The sequence below is a fragment of the Sycon ciliatum genome, chromosome 7 (genome assembly GCF_964019385.1).
Source record: "Sycon ciliatum chromosome 7, ocSycCili1.1, whole genome shotgun sequence".
In the NCBI taxonomy this organism is placed as follows: Eukaryota; Metazoa; Porifera; class Calcarea; order Leucosolenida; family Sycettidae; genus Sycon; species Sycon ciliatum.
In genome coordinates this window covers 27899307-27924507 of record NC_088649.1, presented here as the reverse complement: position 1 = coordinate 27924507, position 25201 = coordinate 27899307, and the positions used below count along the sequence as shown (strand labels likewise).

At 46.1% G+C, this 25201-nt stretch overlaps 1 protein-coding gene across 2 annotated transcripts in view; it reads left to right on the top strand.

The window, feature by feature from the left end:
* The window catches only part of LOC135820641 (platelet glycoprotein V-like), a gene marked incomplete at its 5' end in the record, with an annotated part of 171686 nt that overhangs the window by 776 nt on the left and 145709 nt on the right, over window positions 1-25201 (top strand). For both annotated transcript variants that reach the window (XM_065333674.1, XM_065333673.1), the window contains 1 exon segment: window positions 19834-19905. In XM_065333674.1, coding sequence (XP_065189746.1) covers window positions 19834-19905 — 72 coding nt within the window.

The following is a 25201-nucleotide window of genomic DNA, read 5'->3' as shown; positions in this document are numbered from 1 at the left end:
GAACAGAAAGACAAGGAAAAAAGAGCTCACATTCTCGGACCTAGTCCAGCACAGCAAGCATGCAAAACCAGCCACGAGCCCAGGCGCGCATGCACGCCTTATCACATCACGTACACAGCATCCGCGACGACTAGTCAGCAATTTTTACTCCAACACTACTACCAACGCTGCAGAACGAAGTGTATTGTTGATTCTGACAAGGAAAGGCAGCGGTGATCACGTGTCACTTGAAATGAAAAGCTTCTCCTTGTGCTTTCAACAATATGTATGTAATATTGACCGAGTTTGCCTCTGTCTTTTACTCGGGGTTTTTACGAGGTTTTTAGTTGCTATAACGACCAAGTACGAAGTCAATATTAGATTTATCACGACAAACAGTCCATATTTCAAATTCCAGAACGATAACCTCATGAATCCCGGTTTTGTGATTGCACAACCGTTGCACCACCATCTACTCATGCAATTTATCACTCTCTTTCACTTCTGGTAGGGTCCAGAAACTGACCGTGATTGGTCCCCTCGGGGAGGGAGAAAGACCCAAGTGCCATCAGTATGTGCGGCACGTGTTGTGAGCTGCCTTTGGAGTGAAAATCTTGTCACCGCCTTCTAGGTTCAGTCCGGTCCCATAGCTCAGTGGTTAGAGCATTGCTCATGACAAGCAAGGTCCCGGGTTCGAGTCCTGGTGGGTCTGGCGATTTTTTCTCTTTTCAGGCAGTTCACTTCCCCAACTGATCCATTGAATTTGAAGTTCTCCCAATCCGTTCAAAATTTATCACTCTCTTTCACTTCTGGTAGGGTCCAGAAACTGACCGTGGTTGGTCCCCTGGGGGAGGGAGAAAGACCCAAGTGCCATCAGTATGTGTGGCACGTGTTGTGAGCTGCCTTTGGAGTGAAAATCTTGTCAGCGCCTTCTAGGTTCAGCCCGGTCCCATAGCTCAGTGGTTAGAGCATTGTTCATGACAAGCAAGGTTCCGGGTTCGAGTTCTGGTGGGTCTGGCGATTTTTTCTCTTTTCAGGCAGTTCACTTCCCCAACTGATCCATTGAATTTGAAGTTCTCCCAATCCGTTCAAAATTTATCACTCTCTTTCACTTCTGGTAGGGTCCAGAAACTGACCGTGGTTGGTCCCCTCGGGGAGGGAGAAAGACCCACGTGCCATCAGTATGTGTGGCACGTGTTGTGAGCTGCCTTTGGAGTGAAAATCTTGTCAGCGCCTTCTAGGTTCAGCCCGGTCCCATAGCTCAGTGGTTAGAGCATTGCTCATGACAAGCAAGGTCCCGGGTGCGAGTCCTGGTGGGTCTGGCGATTTTTTCTCTTTTCAGGCAGTTCACTTCCCCAACTGATCCATTGAATTTGAAGTTCTCCCAATCTGTGCAAAATAATAATAATAATATTAATTTGGAAAGGATTGGGAGAACTTCATATTCAAAGGATCAGTCGGGGAAGTGAACTGCCTGAAAAGAGAAAAAAACGCCAGACCCACCAGGACTCGAACCTGGGACCCTGCTTGTCATGAGCAATGCTCTAACCACTGAGCTATGGGACCAGGCTGAACCTAGAAGGCGCTGACAAGTTTTTCACTCCAAAGGCAGCTCACAACACGTGCCACACATACTGATGGCACTTGGGTCTTTTTCCCTCCCCCAGGGGACCAACCACGGTCAGTTTCTGGAAACTACCAGAGGTGAAAGAAAGTGATTAAACTTGGAAAGGATTGGGAGAACTTCATATTCAAAGGATCAGTCGGGGAAGTGAACTGCCTGAAAAGAGAAAAAAACGCCAGACCCACCAGGACTCGAACCTGGGACCCTGCTTGTCATGAGCAATGCTCTAACCACTGAGCTATGGGACCAGGCTGAACCTAGAAGGCGCTGACAAGTTTTTCACTCCAAAGGCAGCTCACAACACGTGCCACACATACTGATGGCACTTGGGTCTTTTTCCCTCACTTCCCCGACTGATCCTTTGAATATGAAGTTCTCCCAATCCTTTCCAAATTTAATCACTTTCTTTCACCTCTGGTAGTTTCCAGAAACTGACCGTGGTTGGTCCCCTGGGGGAGGGAAAAAGACCCAAGTGCCATCAGTATGTGTGGCACGTGTTGTGAGCTGCCTTTGGAGTGAAAAACTTGTCAGCGCCTTCTAGGTTCAGCCTGGTCCCATAGCTCAGTGGTTAGAGCATTGCTCATGACAAGCAGGGTCCCAGGTTCGAGTCCTGGTGGGTCTGGCGTTTTTTCTCTTTTCAGGCAGTTCACTTCCCCGACTGATCCTTTGAATATGAAGTTCTCCCAATCCTTTCCAAATTTAATCACTTTCTTTCACCTCTGGTAGTTTCCAGAAACTGACCGTGGTTGGTCCCCTGGGGGAGAGAAAAAGACCCAAGTGCCATCAGTATGTGTGGCACGTGTTGTGAGCTGCCTTTGGAGTGAAAAACTTGTCAGCGCCTTCTAGGTTCAGCCTGGTCCCATAGCTCAGTGGTTAGAGCATTGCTCATGACAAGCAGGGTCCCAGGTTCGAGTCCTGGTGGGTCTGGCGTTTTTTCTCTTTTCAGGCAGTTCACTTCCCCGACTGATCCTTTGAATAATAATAATAATAATATTAACTGGTTTTGAGGGAAAGAGACAAACGGGAAAAGTCTGAAAAAAAATCGACTGTCACCACCAGGACTCGAACCAGGGACCCTCGCTTGTAGCCAGCGATGCTCTAACCACTGAGCTATGGTGTAGTCGTCATCCAAGCAGAGACTGTTCAACGTTTTCTTCAGACTTTGTAACTCACACTTCCTGTGAATCCACACAGGCGGGTGGGACGCAGCCCTTACTGTACCCACGCACTTTACGTACAAACTAGCACGCGGGGAGCCCCAAGTCATAAAATATTAACTGGTTTGGAGAATATCTCTTTCCCTCAAACCAGTTAATAATAATAATTATAATTTGAAACTCGGATGTTGAGCCATAAATAAATGTAAAAGAGAAAAGGAAATATGGATACCAGTTTAGAGTAACTCTCCATCACTGTAACATGATACTATTATACAGTCAGAAAGTGCAATAACTAGGCACAAAACTGACAGAGTACTGAGCCATTCGACGTCCTGACACCTAACTTTAACACATTTCCGTAGCGCTAACCGACAGCCTTCCAACTTGGAAGGTTCAAGGTTATGGAAAGACCAAAGAGGGGAAGGCAAGCGCAACAGTAACAATCGACATTCGACATTCTTTGTTCCGTTGGGACTGTAGCTTTTGCGTAGCTTTTGCTCGTTTTCGTTGCGCTTGCCTTCCCCTCTTTGGTCTTTCCATAACCTTGAACCTTCCAAGTTGGAAGGCTGTCGGTTAGCGCTACGGATATGTGTTAAAGTTAGGTGTCAGGACGTCGAATGTCTCAGTACTCTGTCAGTTTTGTGCCTAGTTATTGCACTTTCTGACTGTATATAGTATCATGTTACAGTGATGGAGAGTTACTCTAAACTCGTATCCATATGTCCTTTTCTCTTTTACAATAATAATAATAATAATAGAAGTGGAAAGGAAAAGGACATATGGAAACGAGTTAAGAGTAACTCTCCACCACTGTAACTAGATACTATATACAGTCAGAAAGTGCAACAACTAGGCACAAAACTGACAGTACTGAGACATTCGACGTCCTGACAATTCTTTGATAATTCCTTATAATTCTTTGTTCCGTTGGGACTGTAGCTTGTGCTCGTTTTCGTTGCGCTTGCCTTCCCCTCTTTGGTCTTTCCATTACCTTGAACCTTCCAAGTTGGAAGGCTGTCGGTTAGCGCTACGGAGATGTGTTGAAGCTAGGTGTCAGGACGTCGAATGTCTCAGTACTGTCAGTTTTGTGCCTAGTTGGTGCACTTTCTGACTGTATATAGTATCTAGTTACAGCGGTGGAGAGTTACTCTTAACTCGTTTCCATATGTCCTTTTCCTTTCTACTTTTATTATTGGCTCAATACCCGAGTTTCAAATACTACTAATAATAATAATAATAAGAAAGGGTTTGCACACTTGACTGACTCACGACTGGCAGTCGTGAGTCAGTCAAGTGTCAAGTAAAGTCGGCGGAATAGCGCGAGCTCCGGTGTGGGGAGCAAACCCTTTCTTACAAATCATCGCCGAAGTCGCAACCACTAATTCAGTACAAACACCATGAGCAAAACTTATTTTCATGTAAATAAAGAAGCTTGTTCCTAAACGTTTTCGTCGCCATCTCATCAGAGGATTACTGGCAAATCAACAATAGCTCTTAACTCAATATATATACGCACAATGCAAGTAATAATTTAGACCCTAACTAATGCGAGAAAATGAGAGCTGAAAAAAACATTACACCAATCAACAATATCAGGTGACAACAGATGCGATAAATTCACCACTAGAAAGTAACCATGCAACCACAAACGAGAACTAATGATCTCATTTTCTCGCACAGGTTTTGCTCATGGTGTTTGTACTGAGTGCGCAGCTTACTCTATTTATTGCGTTGATTACATTATTATCTCCACGTAAGCTTAATAATAATAATAATAATAATCCCATGTTCTATTCCTGGTGGTGACAGTCCATTTTTTCTTCAGACTTTTCCCGTTTGTCTCTTTCCCTCAAACCAGTTAATAATAATAACAATAATAATAATAAGTGTGAGTTACTAAGTCTAAAGAAAATGTGGAATAGTCTCTGCTGGGATGACGACTACACCATAGCCTGAGTCCTGGTGGTGACAGTCAATTTTTTCTTCAGACTTTTCCCTCAAACTAGTGCAAATAATAATAATAATAATAATTTGAAACTCGGATGTTGAGCCATCAATAAATATAGAAGAGAAAAGGACATATGGATACGAGTTAAGAGTAACTCTCCATCACTGTAACATGATACTATATACAGTCAGAAAGTGCAATAACTAGGCACAAAACTGACAGAGTACTGAGACATTCGACGTCCTGACACCTAGCTTCAACACATCTCCGTAGCGCTAACCGACAGCCTTCCAACTTGGAAGGTTCAAGGTTATGGAAAGACCAAAGAGGGGAAGGCAAGCGCTTAGAAAACGAGCACAAGCTACAGTCCCAACGGAACACAGAATGTCGATTGTCACTGGACGATGACGAGACCAGTAGGCGATTTGACAAAGCAGTCTAACTACAATTCGAAGCAGCAAAGCAACACACCACCCAACTTGGGTGGGTCAAAAATATCAAAGATAAGTAAGGGGGGAGCTTTGCGAGAACGAATTGTACAAGCCGAAATCTAAACTCCTACAGTACTCCTCATGCATGACATTGTGATGAACTAGTTGACTACAAAACAAGTTGTTTCACACGACGTACGTTTCGCCGTATGGTTCGTGACGGCTCATCAGGTGTGCAATTTGAAACTCGGGTATTGAGCCAATAATAAAAGTAGAAAGGAAAAGGACATATGGAAACGAGTTAAGAGTAACTCTCCACCACTGTACCTAGATACTATATACAGTCAGAAAGTGCAACAACTAGGCACAAAACTGACAGAGTACTGAGACATTCGACGTCCTGACACCTAGCTTCAACACATCTCCGTAGCGCTAACCGACAGCCTTCCAACTTGGAAGGTTCAAGGTTATGGAAAGACCAAAGAGGGTATATAGTATCATGTTACAGTGATGGAGAGTTACTCTTAACTCGTATCCAGATGTCCTTTTCTCTTCTACAATAATAATAATAATAATAATAATAATAATAATGTAAATAGGCGTCGAGGCGACAATAGTTTTAGAATTGCGATCAACAGAACGAGCTGAACCGACATTTTCACAAAGGCTTTTATTGTATTCCAAAAAAAACGAGTGTATACGAAGGCAGTGAAGAACATGGAAGAAAGAAAAAATGTGATATGGAAGAAATGATGAACAAAAAAATTGTACTTCGAACTAGTTTTCGCACAACACTCCTCAGGAAGCTACGTTGTACTAATGAAAAACAATCCAGAAAGATACTAATAAAGAGAAATGGAGTGAGAAGAAACAACACCTATGAAAATGATAATCCTAGCACTAAGGTAATAACAGGAAAAACTGCGAAAGCACTTAACGAACTTGTAAGGACTACTAGTATACTGTGACACAAGATATGACACCCTGGCCAACCAGAGCCAAACAGACTGAACAAGTTGCTACTAAAACAATTTCAAACGAATAATGCTGTCCTTCTGGACACACAGATTAGGCTTATGAATACGTTGACAAACGGCTTCTAACACACTCAACTGCAACTTATAACCATGACGAGCACGGCACAAAACAGAAAAAGAAGAATCAGAATAAACCTTACAGCAATCAGGACGAGATGCAAGATGCTTTTACACTGATGACTTCCTACTAGAAAACACACGCTCGCACCCACTCTTACTCACACGATCATTCTCGCTCTCACACTCACCGGAATCACTGGACTCACTGGCCGAATCCTCCTCAATCAGGTCCCGTCTCCTCCCATCCCTCGTCTCACGTTCCTGTTGTGTATTCCGTTGGCTCGGTACTTCCGTACTGAAATAGGTCATGGTGTAATTAGCAGTTGTTCTTCTGGGTCTCGTTGATATTGAGGTAGGTATTGTTGTCGTCTCTGCCGGTGATGCAGCAAGCGATGCTGATGCAAACGTGTCTGCATGCAACACACGTGGCGTCGCCAAAGCCACATCCACCTCCGCTGGTGGAGGGAGTGACTTGGTCATGGCCACGGGAGCCAATGGTGGACTTGTCGAGTGAGACGCTAGGTCATGTGTTGGCGGAGGTAGTGGTTGTTTACGGGGTCTTCCCCGCGTGGGACGCTCCAGTTGTGCGCTACGTGGGATAATGTGTAAAGGAGTGTGTTGCTTAATGCGTTTGCTCAGGTGCTGAACAGTCCTACCAACATACCGGCTAGCACAATTCCGGCATTCAAAGTTGCAGATTACATGACTTAAATGATGGGTTGGTAGGACGTCCTTCAACACCGTGAACGAACGCATCGTTGTGTAGACGGGTATGAAGTGTACCGCATAGTAGGTTTGTTTGATGATCGCACGAACTTCACGACTCACATTGTCAGACTTCTTGCCCTTCCATGGTAAGCACAAAAAGACAGGACAATGAGCAGGCCCTATCAATTCATGTTTCGGCGTGGGGGCTGTAGACAATAGTTTTGCCAACATGTCGCCTGGGTATCCGTTTTTGGTGAAAACTGAACGGAGAAATTCGAGCTCACCACTGAGTTTACAAGGTGAACAGATCCGTTTGGCGCAATCCACGAGATTCTTTACTAAGTTGACTTTATAATTAGATGAACAGTACGAGTCATAGGAAATGTATTGTCCGGTGAATGTCGGTTTACGATACACCGATGTTACGCTACCAAATTCGGTTTTCTCAACAAGTACGTCGAGGAAGGATAACTTGCTTGACTGCTCGTGCTCACATGTGAAGCGGAGGGAAGGGTGAAGGGTGTTAAGAGCACCAAGAAAGACCTCGCTGTCTTCTATGGAATCAAAGTATGTGAACGAGTCATCAACGAAACGGAAATACAGACTCGGCCATAGAGACGCATCAATCTTACACTCACAGTAACCGACAAAGACATTAGCTAACACGGGACCCAACGGAGAGCCCAAGGCTACTCCATCTATCTGCTTATACATCACGTCATTGAACGAAAACTCGACGCCAGTTGTGACTAACAACATCAAACGTCGAAAAGCACATTCAGGTAGCCACGGAGTGTCAACTTCGTCAACACGGTACAACACATCCGCGCAAATATCAATTGTCTCCTCCAGCGGTACGTTTCTGAACAAACTCACTACATCGAACGAACACATATGTGAGTGAGTTGGAACAGGTCGGACCCGTAGCTTCTCTACGAAATCGAAACTATCTTTAACAGTGTGTTGGCAGTAGTGCTCCTCAACAACTTTCAACAACCTACACAACCACTTAGAGATTGAATATTGTGGCGAAGCTGTCATGGAGACGATCGGCCGGACAGGACATGTAGGCTTATGTATTTTTGGTAGACCATAAAGGCGAGGACGTATTGATCCGACCGGCTTCATCAAGTCGAATTCATGAGTAGAGATACTCTTATCGGCTTTTAATTTCTTTAGGTAATTGATTAGCTCTGCCTCTACTTTCATGGTTCTGTCAAACTGTCCAACTGGGCCAATTGCTTGGAATTTAGATGTATCAGCAAGGATGACAATCATTTTGTCAACATAGTCAGCTTTGTTCATAATGACTGTAGCACGACCTTTGTCAGGTCTGGTTATGATGATGTCCTTATTCGCTCGCAATTCTTTACGGGCTTTGAGATGCTCGCGAGATAATGAGAAAGAACTTCGGTCTGGTAATTGTTCGGAATGCTCTTCAGCCTCTGCTCTAAGTGTAGCTGCGCACACCGACTGTTGAGCCTCGGAAATCGGCGAAAAGCATAATAGTTTCCTGTAAAACAGTTCAAATTCTGTCATGACGATTTCTTTGTTGTTACAAGAAGGCGGAATTCCGAAGTCTGCTCCACGGGAAAGGAGTTCTTTTTGCACATCAGTCAATTCCACGGCTGACATGTTGATGATGCTGTTTGGATTGAAGGTAACCTGGCCATATCTTTTCTTTCGAAGCCAGGTGAAGGTCTTGTCATACTTAGCGATCAGTCGTATGCGTTGTCTATCATCGTTTTCAGATAAGAGCAGCGAGAAGCGTAGGAAGTCATGGGCAGACAAAAACGAACGCGCACGGTCATATAAGTACTTAAACTGGACACGGGCATTAGACAAAGAGTCACGCGACCTGGCAATATCATCTTTGAGAAATACCCTCTCTATTGATGAGGAATGATAGGCCTTGGTCTTCTGAACGCGTTTCTGAACACCACAGGGACAGACACCAGTGTTCAGACACCGCGTCAGAAACGAAACGTTATACGCGACATTACGGCAGTAGAAACGTTTCCTCAGCACAGCATTCAGCAAATCTATCTGATTTTGTGTGTACCTCAATCTGAAATATGTAAATAGGCGTCGTGGCGACAATAGTTTTAGAATTGCGATCAACAGAACGAACTGAACCGACATTTTCACAAAGGCTTTTATTGTATTAAAAAAAAACGAGTGTATACGAAGGCAGTGAAGAACATGGAAGAAAGAAAAAATGTGATATGGAAGAAATGATGAACAAAAAATTGTACTTCGAACTAGTTTTCGCACAACACTCCTCAGGAAGCTACGTTGTACTAATGAAAAACAATCCAGAAAGATACTAATAAAGAGAAAGGGAGTGAGAAGAAACAACACCTATGAAAATGATAATCCTAGCACTAAGGTAATAACAGGAAAAACTAGGATTATCATTTTCATAGGTGTTGTTTCTTCTCACTCCATTTCTCTTTATTAGTATCTTTCTGGATTGTTTTTCATTAGTACAACGTAGCTTCCTGAGGAGTGTTGTGCAAAAACTAGTTCGAAGTACAATTTTTTGTTCATCATTTCTTCTATATCACATTTTTTCTTTCTTCCATGTTCTTCACTGCCTTCGTATACACTCGTTTTTTTTGAATACAATAAAAGCCTTTGTGAAAATGTCGGTTCAGCTCGTTCTGTTGATCGCAATTCTAAAAATAATAATAATAATAATAATTTTCACTAGTTTGAGGGAAAGAGACAAATAATAATAATAATAATAATATTAACTGGTTTGAGGGAAAGAGACAAACGGGAAAAGTCTGAAGAAAAAATTGACTGTCACCACCAGGACTCGAACCAGAGACCCTCGCTTGTAGCCAGCGATGCTCTAACCACTGAGCTATGGTGTAGTCGTCATCCCAGCAGAGGCCGGTCAACAACAAAATAATAATAACTGTATGGTTCGGCTGAAGAGCGCGTGGTTGTGATGAGTTGGGAATGCAATGAATTGAAAATATGGCCGAAAGCTCTGTCGCAATATTTAGTTCTGAAGTTTTAATGCGCCGTTAGTGGCAGAGCAGAGTGGACACGAAGAGTCGGTGAAGAAAGAAGGAGAGATGACAAGACGAGTCGGTGAAGAAGAAAGAAGAAAAGCAAGACACATCTGCAACATCTTTTTTTGATCAAAATGAGCTGAGCTGCTGATACGAAGCGTCGACCAAGCATCCCTGACTGGAGTGAATGCCCCAGCTGGCCTCTCGTTTGTCAGTGGTTGCCGATGGACCTATTAGTATCACACTCACGACTACAAGTTTCCTGGTGTGCATCGACATCGGCATCAGTGGGGCCTCCCACTGTCGATCCTGTTGACGGGCGGACAGGTCGGTGTTAATCCTGAACGGCAACCGAGCCTGTCGCGTTGGGGGATCTCGGAGGTGAGTCTCGGCTGGCCTGCATACATGGACATTGCAACATCATAATTATAAACAACATACATGTACTTTCCTTTGGCATCATTATTCCACGTAAGATTTTCGTCGCCTGTGTGGTGTGTTTCTCCACCAATGAGCGCGTACTATGATTATTTATCGCTGTTCTCACACTTTACCATTTTAGCAGCTTGCATATGCCATTGATATATGTGGAAAGCGCGCACTTGCGCCATTTCTGGTGTATAAGAATGATCATTCCTCCATTATCATCATTATCATCCTCTACTGATGAGCTCCGACAGGGAGCGAAACAGCTGTCTAGAGGCGTGGAGCAATAATTATTATCTCTCAACGGAAGTGTCCTTGCTGGTGTCTGTATGGTTCGGCTGGAGAGCGCGTGGTTGTGATGAGTTGGGAATGCAATAATAAAATTAACTAATAAAATTAACTGGTTTGAGGGAATGAGACAAACGGGAAAAGTCTGAAGAAAAATTGACTGTCACCACCAGGACTCGAATAATAATTGTAATAATAATAATAATAAGTTACTCGTATCCATATGTCTTTTTCTCTTCCACAATAATAATAATAATAATACAGTCGTCGCCAAAAAAATCCGGCCAAATGCGATGTTAGCTACCGGTAGCTGTACTGGGCCGCATGCACTGACTGTATCATACTTCAAGTCTTCGTGGTAGTGGTGCATGTACTGACAGACCGGGTCTGCAGTTACTTCACTGTTCACATGCTGACAGGCTCGCATACACCATGTAGAGGCGACGACGGCTTGACAGGTCAGCCAAATTTGTATGCCCAAACCATGCAAACCTATCATCAGCGTTGATTGTTCACTCGAAATATGTTTGTGGAAGGAAACTGGCATGTTGAAGTTTGCTCTGAGGCCAGAGTCAATCGAACTGAGCCACTCCTTTGTGTTGACCCATTGCCTCCAAGTTGCCCAATTTTTCGCTTCAAATCAGAGGTGGCACCAAATCGGAAAGGTTTTAGAGTGCACGTCAAATTCACTCTATTAGTCTGAAATTGGGTAAATGCTATCGCTCCACGACGGCCAGTACAGAGTAACAATAAGCCTTGTGTGTGCCTCTCCATTAGTTTTGATTGGCATGCGGTGCTTTATTGGCGAGAGGCGAGCCGCTGTTTACCTGCGACAAGAAGTTGATTTTTCGAAAGTCGTAAAACTCAAGTCGCAGTGCGAAGCAACACGTCAAAAACTCACCTGCTTGGTGTGGCGCTTCTGGTCATCGCAGAGCCATGAAATTTTGGCTCGGAGTATAGTTATAACACATCGTAGTCTCACTGTGACCATGGTGACATATGTTTTCTAATCAAAATACCAAGAGAGAAAGTGAATATTGAGTCCGTTCCGGTTTGCAACCTACCGGTATGTCCTATTTGAAACCGTCGCCTTCTACACTCAGAGTCAGACTCAGGCTCAGCGCACGCAGTGCTCAACCCGACTGCAGCAGGCAGAGTGCGGCGCAGACTGTTCAGTGGCAGTGCAATGCCAATGGCCTAGATAGACTAGAGTGGACATGTGCCACTCCAGTGCATGAACCCGCGATGAAGTACCGCGTAGATCTACAGTACCTACCATACCTATGTACGCGTATACTTGGCATTGGCCGGATTTTTTTGGCTATGACTGTATTAACTGGTTTTGAGGGAAAGAGACATAATAATAATAATAATAATAATAATAATTTGAAACTCGCATGTTGAGCCATAAATAAATGCAAAAGAGAAAAGGACATATAGATACGAGTTAAGATTAACTCTCCATCACTGTAACTAGATACTATATACAGTCAGAAAGTGCAATAACTAGGCACAAAACTGACAGAGTACTGAGACATTCGACCTCCTGACACCTAACTTCAACACATCTCCGTAGCGCTAACCGACAGCCTTCCAACTTTCTGACGGTATATAGTATCATGTTACAGTGATGGAGAGTTGCTCTTAACTCGTATCCATATGTCCTTTTCTCTTTTACAATAATAATAATAATAATAATAATAATAATAATAAGTGTTTTTCAAAAAAAAAAAAAAAAAATAATAATAATAATAATAATAATAATTTTAGAATTGCGATCAACAGAACGAGCTGAACCGACATTTTCACAAAGGCTTTTATTGTATTCAAAAAACGAGTAAAAATTTTTGTTCATCATTTCTTCCACATCACATTTTTTCTTTCTTCCATGTTCTTCACTGCCTTCGTATACACTCGTTTTTTGAATACAATAAAAGCCTTTGTGAAAATGTCGGTTCAGCTCGTTCTGTTGATCGCAATTCTAAAACTATTGTCGCCTCGACGCCTATTTAAATAATAATAATAATAATAATAATGCCGGTTATGACATAACAATTATATTTATGGAATCGTAAATTGGACTGAGGCTGAAATAAAGACCGCAGATCGAGCGACAAGATCAGCCTTGACTGCATCTGGATTTCACCACCCCAAAGCCTCAGTCAACAGGCTCTACATGAAGAGGGGAGATTGAGGCCGGGGCTTGGTCTCATGTGAGGATATGCACGCCCGGAGCATGTGTGGCCTGGCCCGCTACATGAGTACCAGCCCAATAGACCGAATAAGCCTGCTTTATCAGTATCATCAACAAAAACTACAACAAAAAGCCACTCAATAACTGCAAAGGCCGCTAAGTTCAGCCCTCACCATCGTCTACACGGATTTCAAAAGCGTCGACCTCCATTTCGAAAACATGGTGGCTGGCCGCGCTACCTGTAGGCGCACGTGCCCACCGCGTGTCTTAGCGCGAGCTTCGAGCTAAAGATCATGTTGCCCACTCATTTTCCTGTGTTTCCCCATTTCTTCGAAATCGCTCAGCTTTTGCTTCAGCTTTTGCTTCTGCTGTAGTCTGAGTTTAGTTCTCTTGTCTTCTTCCAGCAGAATACTGCAAACTCTACAGCACGTCGAGCTTCTCCTAGAAGAGTTTCTTTTGCGTCGAGACAGGCTGTCGATCGTTTCAGTCCTATCTTGCCGTCGTCTCATGAGCGCCCGAAAGCGACAGTATCTATTTTCTTGTCGTTCCATTTTCTGGCGAACTCATCCACCTACTTCTTCTTCCTTTAGGAAAGCTTCAGGTGGCTGAGTTCTCCCACTAGCAACAATCATGCCTTGGAAAAGAACAGGATATTCCTGAGGTATATACAGGCAGTGCACTGATGTATATACCGAGTGGAGGCCGGTTTCGGAGGTAATTTTCGGCCAAACGGCAATCAAATCGACAAATTCGAAGCGGACGATCTGTTGGTATCTATCAAAAGAAGACGTTGGTCCATAAAAAATCTTTGGAAACGACACCGTATGAACCAAGGAATTACGGTAAGTTTGAGAATTTGGGTACATTAGCTGTACGCTGATTGGTCGATTAGCGCGACCGTTGAGAAACGGGCCAGTGACGCTTTGTACAGCTTTGGTGAGGGCTGAAGTTCCTGTCAAGTTTGGATCTGCCAGCAGCTGGACCAGCTTTACCCAATAAGCATACCATTAAACAAGCGTGCGCAGAGCGAAAATCCAAAACACTTTCCACTATGCCGCTGCATGGGAGATATTGGAGCCGCTTGGAGGAAAATCGCCTCGATAAGGAGCTTACCTTCATGTGGCTGAAATCAAGAACACTGAAACCTTCAACTGAAGGCATGATTATTGCAGAACAAGACCAATCCCTCAAAACGAAAAATTACCAATACGCCATAATGAAGTCAATTGCTCGAACTGATGCGAATTGCAGGCTTTGCAAGGGCAGCTTAGAAACAATTGACCACATTGTCAGTGCCTGCCCAGTTCTTGCTCGGACCAGTTACATCGAACGTCATAACCGGATAGTAAAGTATGTGCACTTCGAAATGTGTAGAGCACGAGATCTACCTACTGGTGCTTCATGATTCGACCACCAGCTCAAGGCATTGGTCAAAAGTGATCGGTATCGGCTCTATTTGGAGTATTCGGTCCCAACTGACCTGAAACTATCAGTAAACAGGCCCGATCTGCTCCTTGTTGATGACAAGGAGCGCATCGCATACATTATAGACATCAGCATTCCTGGTGAGAACAACATTAATAAGAAAATGGCTGAAAAGCGCTCGAAATATTATGACTTGAAGTGGGAGATTTCCAGAATTTGGTCCCTCACCCAGGTTGACGTGGTCCCTGTGGTTGTCGGTGCCCTGGGAGGCTTAATGGGGGAGACTCCTCAATGCTTCCGGACTGTGCAGGGAGGAGACCTGGCTATTGTGCAACAGGAGGCTATCCAAGGTTCGGTTAAAATACTAAAAACTGTCCTTAACATGTAGATGCACATCTGCTGCATTTTCATGTTCAAAAGCCAAGAGACACTGTTACGGCGCGCAGTGTAGGCTCTCCATGATTCAGTAGAGCGAGTCGATAGATACGTTCTGAATAGAGAGTGCTTCTTCTTGATCTCACTCCTGAGGGTCGGAGTAATCCAAGGCTTCGGTGCCCGTCGTGTACTATGATAATGCGGTCTCTGGTTAGTTAGGCGGGGCTTGGTACAAAACCTTCGTGCAGTGTTTAGCAGACTCATCCTCCAGTGCTGCCACAGATCCTCAGTGCTCGTGGGTTCGAGTGGTCCAGGAGGCAGAAGATTAGTGTCTCCAAGGGCAGAATTAAGCTCTGTAACTCTGGCAGAGTCCCAGCACCAAGACCAGCTCCTGGGCTGGACTGCAGCTACGATCGGGGTCGATCGAGTTGGCAGTTCAAGGATGCCTAGGATGGCTAAGTAGTCGGAGTTGCACAGCGATGGAAGAGGGTGCACTGATGTGGGATGTAGGGTATCTGACGCGGCAACAATATCAATGCAGGAATTAAGTATTCCGCCAGCAACGTGAGTTGGAAAGTTAACGTGTTGGGTTAGACCGTACGTAAGGAGTAGTGCTTGTAGTGCTCGCCCAGCGCTATCGATGGGGTCGGTAGAAAGCCAACTTTTGTTCTTCGCGTTGAAGTCTCCTACTAGCCCCATGGGCTTGGTTGAAGCACGGCGGAGACAGGACTCAAGGCTGGCACAGTAATAGTGTATATCGCTACTGGTTGGGCGATAGGAGACACCGAATACGAAGGATTGGCAGTTTGGCGAAGTCAGTTCGATCCACACTGATTCGTATCCAGATACATCGTACATACTCAAGTGCGAGTGAGTGGCGGAACTGTGAATGTAGACCAGGCAACCGCCTCCTCTGCCCTGCTGTCGATCGCAGAGATAAAGTGAGTAAGAAGGCAGGTCATATAGGCTGTCGCCCTCGAGAGAAGAGCACCATGTTTCTGTAATGGCAATGACAGTGGGGAGTGGATGGCATGTTTGGATAAGGGAGGGAAGCTCATCGAACTTATTTTAGCAAGCTTCGGGCATTTAACGATAAAAACGAGAAAACCATGATAATGAGGGTATAAGAGGACAAGGATGAGGAGAAGAAAGCAGGAAGAACGTGAATGTTTACAAGAATATTTATGTACACGAGTATATTGTGTGGAGAATAACATTACTGTATATCCTGTGACGCTGTGAGCCCTGTGCTGGGGTATGGGGTTGGCTGTGAGCCCCGGTCCTGGGGTATGGGCTTGGCTGTGAGCCCTGTGCTGGGGTATGGGGTTGGCTGTGAGCCCTGTGCTGGGGCATGGGGTTGGCTGTGGGCCCTGTGCTGGGGTATGGGGTTGGCTGTGAGCCCTGTGCAGGGGTATGGGGTTGGCTGTGGGCAGGGTCGATGTTGTTGCTCTCTTTTTGGTTTTTGGAATTTTTGAAATCAGGTGAGGATTCCGCACTGGGACTGGATCTTCTGCGTTGTTCGGAGGTAATCCAGGGGTGTGATGGCTTATTAGACATCGCTGTGTTAGTCACCAGTGAGGAGAGGAGGTATTTAGCACGCGCCGAATCTGGGTGATTGCATGTTTCGGTAGGAGTAGTTGTGTCGGTGTGCGGTGAGTTGGATGTTGTCGTACCTGTGCCTGTGCTGCCTGGCGGCGTTCCGGGGTGCACTGTCGTGCTGGTTGCCGACATCGGTGATGTAAGGTCGAGATCGCTGACTGGGTCGCTTGGGTGTGAGCTGGGCTGCAGGTCTGCTTGCGGCGTGGTGTCCGCGCCGTCAGAAGCCGTTTTGGATACGGCGCTTGCGTGGTTCAAACTTTGGGCCGCTTTCGGCGCTGAGTCGGTACGGTGAGCATGAGAGCTAGCTCCCCCGTCCTGCTCTGTGCTGCTGCTTTCTGTGGGGTGCGTGGACATGGTGGAAGTGTGTACACTGCGACGGTTTTGGCAGGTACACGCGATGTGACCTGTCTGGCCGCATAGCCTGCACGTGCCTGCCTGGCCATCGTACAGAATGCCAAGCTCGTACGAACATTCCGTCGTACGCAGGTATGACGGGATCGAGCTGCCTGGTTTGAATTCGAACGTGGCGAAGCGTACTCCAGTTGCTGTGTGGGTATTGTTTGGAAGTTTGATTTTTCCGTGTCGGATCTCACCGATTAGCTTTCCATACGGTGTGAGAGCTGCTTTGAGCACGCCGTCTGAGATCCAGATTGGGGCATCATGGATGTGCAGTTGTGTTGTTGGTGCGGAAACGAAGTGTGGTGAAATTCGTTCACCCTTGCAATCGAAACCATTGAGCACCAACAATTTGGCTTTTTCATATGACTCAACGGTAAGTCTACATTGACCCCTGCTTGTTGTCTGCATCGAAATGATGCCGGTGATACAGTTGTGAACCCTCTGGTTCTCTAAAGTGTCAGGAACGAACGACCCCACACGGCACGAAGACAACTATTTATTCTATACAGTATATTTCACTTCCATCGACTAACAACAATGAACAATGAATGACTGAATGAACAACTGAATAACTAACACTAAAACCACCAGGTAGTTATAGCGTGAGAATGACAGCGTATATGAGAAAAGCATACACATACATTATACAACTACAGCGCACACAGCAAATCGCACACAGCGCATTTAGCGTATACTACGTCGTAATCATCAGCGGTACGGCGGAGTCGGGATACAACTGCATTGAAACGAACATAATGTCACAAGGGAGAAGGCCTTTTACTCTCGAAAACTTGTGGTTTCACAACATTCTCCCCACCAAAGGGCTTCTCACCGCCGAACAACAACTCACAAATCATACGGTTTGGGGCTTACTACGCGTCATCTGCTGCTGCGGTGGTGGCCATGGTAGAATATCACTAATGCCCACCACTTCAGACAACTCGATTTCGTGAAGCTTGCCGCCGTGGGCTGTCGCACACGACACTGTCACGGATCCACTTCGACATGGGGCAGACGATGGACCAGACAACACACAACGGATAAGCTTGCAGATCACTGGGCCACTGACTCGTGGGGCGGACGCTGGACCAGATAACATATATCTAATCTCCATGTTCCACACAGTCTCGCCGCTCACTTTTTCCGTGCTAACTTCTTCCGTGCTAACCAGTATCGCCTTTCTCAATTCCTTAGCTTCTACTCCTTGCGCTTCTACGTCTTGCACCTCTACGTCTTGCGCCTCTACGTCTTGCGCCTCTACGTCTTGCGCCTCTACGTCTTGCGCCTCTACGGCTTGCGCCTCTACATCTTGCGCCTCTACGTCTTGCGCCTCTACGTCTTGCGCCTCTACGTCTTGCGCCTCTACGTCTTGCGCCTCTACGTCTTGCGCCTCTACGTCTTGCGCCTCTACGTCTTGCGCCTCTACGTCGTTCGGCCGAGACTCCAGCTGCTTCTGAGCGTCTCCAAACGATGTCGCCATGCACTGTACCAACGCAGTGGGCCTTGGATCTGATCCTCCCACTGGCTTCAAATACTCCTCTGACCGCTGCTTGTCTGTAAGCAAAGTCTTCCACGCCTCGTCCGGCGTCCTTTCGCGTGAGGCAAGCAAATCTCGCTTTGCTCCCTCATATTTACTGCTGGCGATGCGCTCGTTAATCTTCTTGAGCTTTTCGTTAAACGTTGTGCGGAGCGCACCCTCTTGCCGTCTAGCACTGCGCTCTCCAAACTCCTCGCTCTGTCGGAGCCTCTTCTTCACGTATTCTCTCAACCTATCGCCTTCAAATTCATACCGAATTCCGTTAGTGATAAAGCTGGCTTCAATGATCCATAGTTCCTGTGCCATGCTCGCTTCGTATCCTGGCGTGGTCGCCAAATGTTGTGAACCCTCTCGTTCTCTAAAGTGTCAGGAACGAGCGACCCCACACGGCACGAAGACAACTATTTATTCTATACAGTATATTTCACTTCCATCGACTAACAACAATGAACAATGAATGACTGAATGAACAACTGAATAACTAACACTAAAACCACCAGGTAGTTATAGCGTGAAAATGACAGCGTATATGAGAAAAGCATACACATACAACATACAACTACAGCGCACACAGCAAACCACACATAGCGCATGTAGCGTATACTACGTCGTAATCATCAGCGGTACGGCGGAGTCGGGATACAACTGCATTGAAACGAACACAATGTCACAAGCGAGAAGGCCTTTCACTCTCGAGAACTTGTGGTTTCATAACAGATACCTCGCTCTCCTAGGAGTTTTATGTAGGCCTCCACGCTTACCTGGGCTTGCGAGGGGAATACAACAGTGTTCTTCTTCAGTGTCGAAGACGAGAGATGTCGCCAGGGCTCCGTATCAGCTCCGTTTCCGGCCCTGACGCCTGGCAGATCTAGTGAATCAGCACTCTGTGCCATATCCGCCGAAGCCGACTGCCGCAGCTGGTGGAACTCAGCCTCACTTGTTGTGCCACGTTGTCTGGCAAAATCCTTCTTGGCTGTCATAGCATCTTGCCGAACACGGTCCGGTGCTTGCTGGGTCCATGATGCGTCAGGCGAAATTACTGGTCAGTCGGCGACACGCATTTTTCACAAAAAAAAGAGTATGCGTGTACTCTAGTCTCATCCTGAGCACGTTTTTTTTCTTCGTTTTTCAGCTCCAGCTGTATTTTTCATTGCAAAGCCGTCCTCGATTGTGTTCGTTGTTCAAACGAAGTGGACATTCAATCATGAAGGCAGAGGACATAGGAGCCTGATTTGAGTTTCTCGTGGCATAGGATGGGCAAACAGAGACACTTTGGGATTTTCTGAATATAAAATACCGTACGCACGGTGCTGAGATCAATTTGTGCGATATCAAATTGTTTGTGATCTACCACATCGAGCAGAACGGGATCCAAACACAAGCTTACCGACGGTTAGGCTGCCGACCTGACTGGACAAAATGATCCCTGGCTTCACCAGACGCCCGAAGTCGGACACCATGCCCTTTGCCCATCTCCAAAAAGAACTCCATCTTCGTCGTGAAAAGGCTTGAAATACTCAATATTCAACCGTTAATGGACTGTATAGCATAACGTGTAGTTCCTGGGTCCTTTATTTTTTGTATAAAATACCGCTTTATTCTGTGCCTTATTGCATCTAGTTCTTTGAACTCTTACGGTTTGACGGATCTCAGTGGCTCAGCATTTCAGAATAACAAGATCGTTACGGATATGTAAGTCAATTTTCAAAACGAATCTCACTCTAAATGGCAATCAAGAATCCTCACTATGCGGTAATGATGCTTAAGGCTGCGTTTACACGATTGAAAACGATTTGCGTTTACACGACAACGAAATACGACCCAACCGGAATGATATCGTTGCGTTTACTACTATCGTTTACACGGCAACGACCGAAAACGATACCTAAACGGAACGAAATGGAAAAGCACTTCAAAGTGTTTTGAAAAGTTTTCAATACGTTTTCATTCTCGTGTAAACGGTGAAAACAGTGAAAACGATTGGAAACGGAGCGCGGTTATGGAAACCATTCCGTGCCAGAGTATAACTAGCGGGAAATATCCATTCCTTGCGACCACCAGCACGTACCAACTCCAACTCACGTGTTACTTCCCGCCCTTGCGCCAAACCAGCACGTGCTAACTCCAGACTGATCGCCCGTTTTCCGTTTTCGTGTAAAACGGTTCAAAACGATTTTCCGTTCTCGTGTAAAAGGTTTGAAAACGAGTCGAGGCCAGCCCGTTTTCGTTACGTTTCGTTTTGTTTCATTTTGTCTTTGTGTAAACGCAGCCTTATTTCCGTAGCTATGAAAAAGATGGGGTGCATGGACCGCACAGCATCATCAAAGACAGCTCGTCACCTTATTCAAATAGGGCTTTCAACTGCAAATTCATAACGTGGTTGTTGTCAAAACTTTATTCTCACGGTACCCAGTGACCAATAAGCGATAATGGTGTGAGAGAGGAGGAAGAATGACGAAGAATTGGGTGAGCAGGGATTAGTGACTACATGTATGGGCAGGGTGGTCGCTACACGAGCATACAGAGTTCTGGAACAGCAGGGATATCTGGGATTTGAAGAGAGTGCCAGAAGGGATTTCGCGAAGCTGGGTGGACAAGCAATTTTAAAAGTAATGAAGGACATTGTACAGGCAGAATGGAGACAGAGATCAGTGTTCCGGTCTGGAGTTCGACCTAGGATGTGGAAGACGGCCAACGTGGTTTAAATCCACAAGCAATCTTCCCGCTCAAACCTTAAGAATTACAGGCCCGTACCCTTGCTGTCAAGAGTACATAACCCCCAAGAGTGTGCAATTCCAGCTATGGGGTCTGCGACGGCAGAACTTCACATCACGTGATGAACCCGTACACATTATTTGCACTCTGTGCATGATAGTTACAGGGTTGTACGCAGCCCAGCTTTGCGTACAACTCTCTTGTCGTCACTTTGCACTGTTTGCCAGCATAACCTTTTGAACCATGTCACGTAATGTGAAGTTCTGCCGTCGCAGCACAGCATAGAGGTTGTGCAGGCAGTTGCACACTCTTGGGGGTTATGTACTCTTGTTGCTGTGCATAATCTCGAAAGTCATGGAAACTCTTTTTGTTATGAAACCACAACTTCTCAAGTGTGACAGGGATTCTCGCTTGTGGCATTGTGTTCGTTTCAATGCAGTTGTATCTTGACTCCGCCGTACCGCTGATGTGTACGACGTGGTATACGCTACATGCGCTATGTGTGATTTGTTGTGGGCGCTATAGTGTATGTTGTATGTGTTTGCTGTCATTTTCACGCTATAACTACCTGGTGGTTTTAGCGTTAGTTGCTGTTGATCGAAGTGAAATATACTGCCAAGAGTTAATAGTTGTCCTCGTGCAATGTGGTCGTTCGATCCTGACAATTTAGAGAATCACAGAGGGTTCACAACATTTGGAGACCACTCCAGGATACGAAGCGAGCATGGAACAGGAACTAGGTTATTTGGAAGCAAACTTTTTCGCCAACGGAATTCGGTATGTATTTGAAGGCGATAGGTTGATGGAATGGGTGACGCTGCGCGTGTGAGGTTGATGGGAGGTACAGCGGAGGCTCCCTGTCACAGCGGTGGGCGTGGGCCTTTAATGAAAGTATCGACATACGACGGAAGGCAGCTACTGGAGCGTTATCTCCACCTGTTCGAGGACATCTGTGTCAAGAATGAGTTTGACAAAAATGAATGGCTGCTGCGATTGCATATCGCTCTGTCGGTTAGCACTGTGAAAAGGAACTGTATTGGCTGCAGCAGGTTGGGCATTGACAGACTGCACCAGTGGGGCCAAACAAGGAAAGTGATTTTTCAACCGACCATATCCAAGGCCATGACAGCCACCCTCAGAGGCCATACATGGAAAGTGATTTTTGACCCGACCAAATCCCAGGCCATGACAGTCACCCTCAGACGCGCCGGCTTAGATCTCCCCGCACTCCTGTTTGGTGGCACACTGCTACCCGAGACAACCAGCGTCACCCTCCTTGGTGTGAAGATGGACACCAAGTTGACCTTTAGCGATCACCTGATCCCCCAGATAGGCTATGCCTTTGGGAGATCATTTAAGGTGGCAGACCACCCAAAAATTCGGTGAAAAATCGAATTTGTAAATTCATATCTAGTGCTACGTCAGTTGAAAGAGCATGAATAGCTGCAAAATCTCTGAAAATTTTGTCTCGATCTGACCAGCCGTTGAAAAGTTATGGCCGAAAAAATGTGCCCTTGCAAGGGAAAAGATTTTTTTGCACACTGTCATTTTTTGGCAGCACTGTATTTGAATATGAGCAGACCGTGCGAAACTTGTCCTATCATGGAAACACGCGAAAGTGTGCAGAATTTTGCTCCAAGTCCAAATATCACGTTTTTTCAGCCACGTATTGGGCTGCACGTGCAGCAGGGCCTTTGCCAGCACCTTAGTGACGTTGCAGATATGTGGCTTGAATATTGTGGTTGACAATGATTTAGTGACTTTGGCAAGTTTGAGTCATGTCAAGAAGTCAGGTAGGATTCAGTACTAGGCAGTAGTGGAACGCGAGTGGTAGTCTTTGCCGATTTTTGAGGGTATCCTGGATTTGGTGTGCAGCGCTGTGGAAATGGCTTGCTGTGGACGTCCCAGCACTGGATGTTGTATCAAAGGTACGACCTCGTAGCACGTGGTAAACCTAAAAAAATCTAAAATTGACTTGGGTCTGTGGGAGTCTGTGAGAGAACGCAAACTCGTTCCGTTGTGACAGATTCCAGGGCCACTTTGAGGGGCCCTACCCCACCACCCATGGCTGCTTGTGGACTTGGTTTAGGCTTGGATCCCGCGCACGGACAGAATGGGCATGAAAATGTGAACAAATTGTAAATGCATTCTTTTGGCTCCTGGGTGTCGCTCACACCGAGGCACTATGCTGGAATTTTGAGTTTTTCCGGCCTGGAAAGCCTGTCAGCGAGGCTCAAGAACTTCTAAATCAGAGAGCCAGCATATTGGAAGAAGTGTGTGGTCAAATTTTCACTCAAATCCATTGAGAGACACCAAAGGTACGGTCAATTGAATGCCATATGGAATTTATGGGTAGGCTGACCCCTTAAATAATAACATTTACAAACTACCTACGCTCCGCAGCCACCCGTGCACGCCAACGGCTTGGGGTCCTAAACAGAGCCGCCCACATCCTAACCTGCGCCGGCAGGTGGACTGTATTTAAGGCGTTCGTACAACCAGTCATGGAGTATGCGCCTCTTGTGTGGATGGGAGCTGTGCAGAGTCACCTCCAGCGTCTGAACAATGTTCAGCGCTGCGCACTGGATACTTTCGGTCCTGGTGGACACCTAACCAGCCTGGCCATCTGCTGTACTGTTGCCTCGCTTGCCTACCCGTACCAGCTGCACTGCTTTCCTGGCCCTCCGCATCTACTCTCTGTTCGCCACAATGCAATATCCCCTTGACCAGCTCCAGAACTCGCAGCGAGCACGGTAGTACCATTGGCCATGAGCACCAGCTAGGCATTTCCCAAATCGACCCGATTTTTCGCCTAATCGGCTTTCTACCGGCTGAGAGAATGTCCAAATTCGGCCATATTATGAGCCCCAAAGTCAGAATTCGGCTCAAAGCACTACTTGAAATCACCTATCACAGCATAGATGTAAAAATATTGTAATCTGCAATGGACTGTCATTAAAACACAAACAGATAAAATAATAAGGCACCCATTTTGATAGTCCAGGGAATGGCCCACGCCTGGTAAAGAAAAAAAAAAAAAAAAATTTCACGGTTCGCGTGAGACTCGGCCAAAGGCCCAGTTTTCCGCATCCGCAGGAACGCCACCACCCTCTTGGATCAAGGCGCAGATGCAGCTCCTAAACGGTGGGAGGTGAGTAGATCAGACCCACCACAAAGTGGTCAAAGACCGAAATCCCATTCACTGCATCCATGTTTCCCTCGTGCCAGGCCACGAGTTCCCAATTAACTGTGGGTCGCAGCACGGCTGGAAAAAATCCTTCCGCTTCCAAGCAGGACTTGAACCTGGTACCCTCTGTTTCTCAATCATGGTCTTACACCATCCCACTATGCCTGCCTGCCACAGGCAGAAAAGGAAAAGACGGATATTTGACAGGAAGTGCAAGTCCAATGGGGATACAGTGCAAGTAGTTAGTTCTCACAACGCCAAGCCACACTGCGCAACAGCCAAAGCTGCTGACCGGTTCTGATCAACGGCAGAGGAAGAGGCTGGACGTCGATGACCACGAATGGCAGCGGCAGCTGCTCGGACGAGGGCAAAGCCCAACCTCACTCGAAGAAAGGCAATCACCGACGAGAAAGACTCTCCTGTCTTCTCCAATACCATGAACGCAACCCTGCGGTAGAGAGCCCTCGCTGCTTTGCTTTGCCCGCCAGTGCAACTGAGGACGATGGGGACAAATGACGCATGATCGATGTGCAAAACTCGTGCTTCGTAGCTGCGACACTTCTCCTTCTCGTGTCTGGCATAGACGGGCACCAGGGAGGCGGGGTTTCGGTTTGAACGAGCATAAGGGTTATACACCCGAGCATCGAAGAATGTTTGCTCAAACCTACCAGACTCCAATGGCAGCCACATCCAGCCGTGCACCTCCATAGATGTATATTTACTTTGCACGCTGTGGAGGCACTAACACATCCATTCCCGGCGAATTCAGCGTTCAACATTTTCTTCAGACTTCGTAGCTCAAACTTGGTGTGAATCTACACAGGCGGGTGGGTAAAAGCTCTCACTGTAACCCACACACTCCACCTACAAACTAGTACGACAATATAGAGTAATAAGAAATTCTTCCAGGAAGTGATATACATTTGAAAACACCGCCATTCCGGCAACAGGCTCTCAGCTGTACCAAATAAATAACTTGCCAATATTTCGCCCATTGGGCATCATCAGGGCAGTTATTTATTTGGTGCAGCTGAGAGCCTGTTGCCGGAATGGGGGTGTTTTCAAGTGCAAGGAATACGCTGCAAT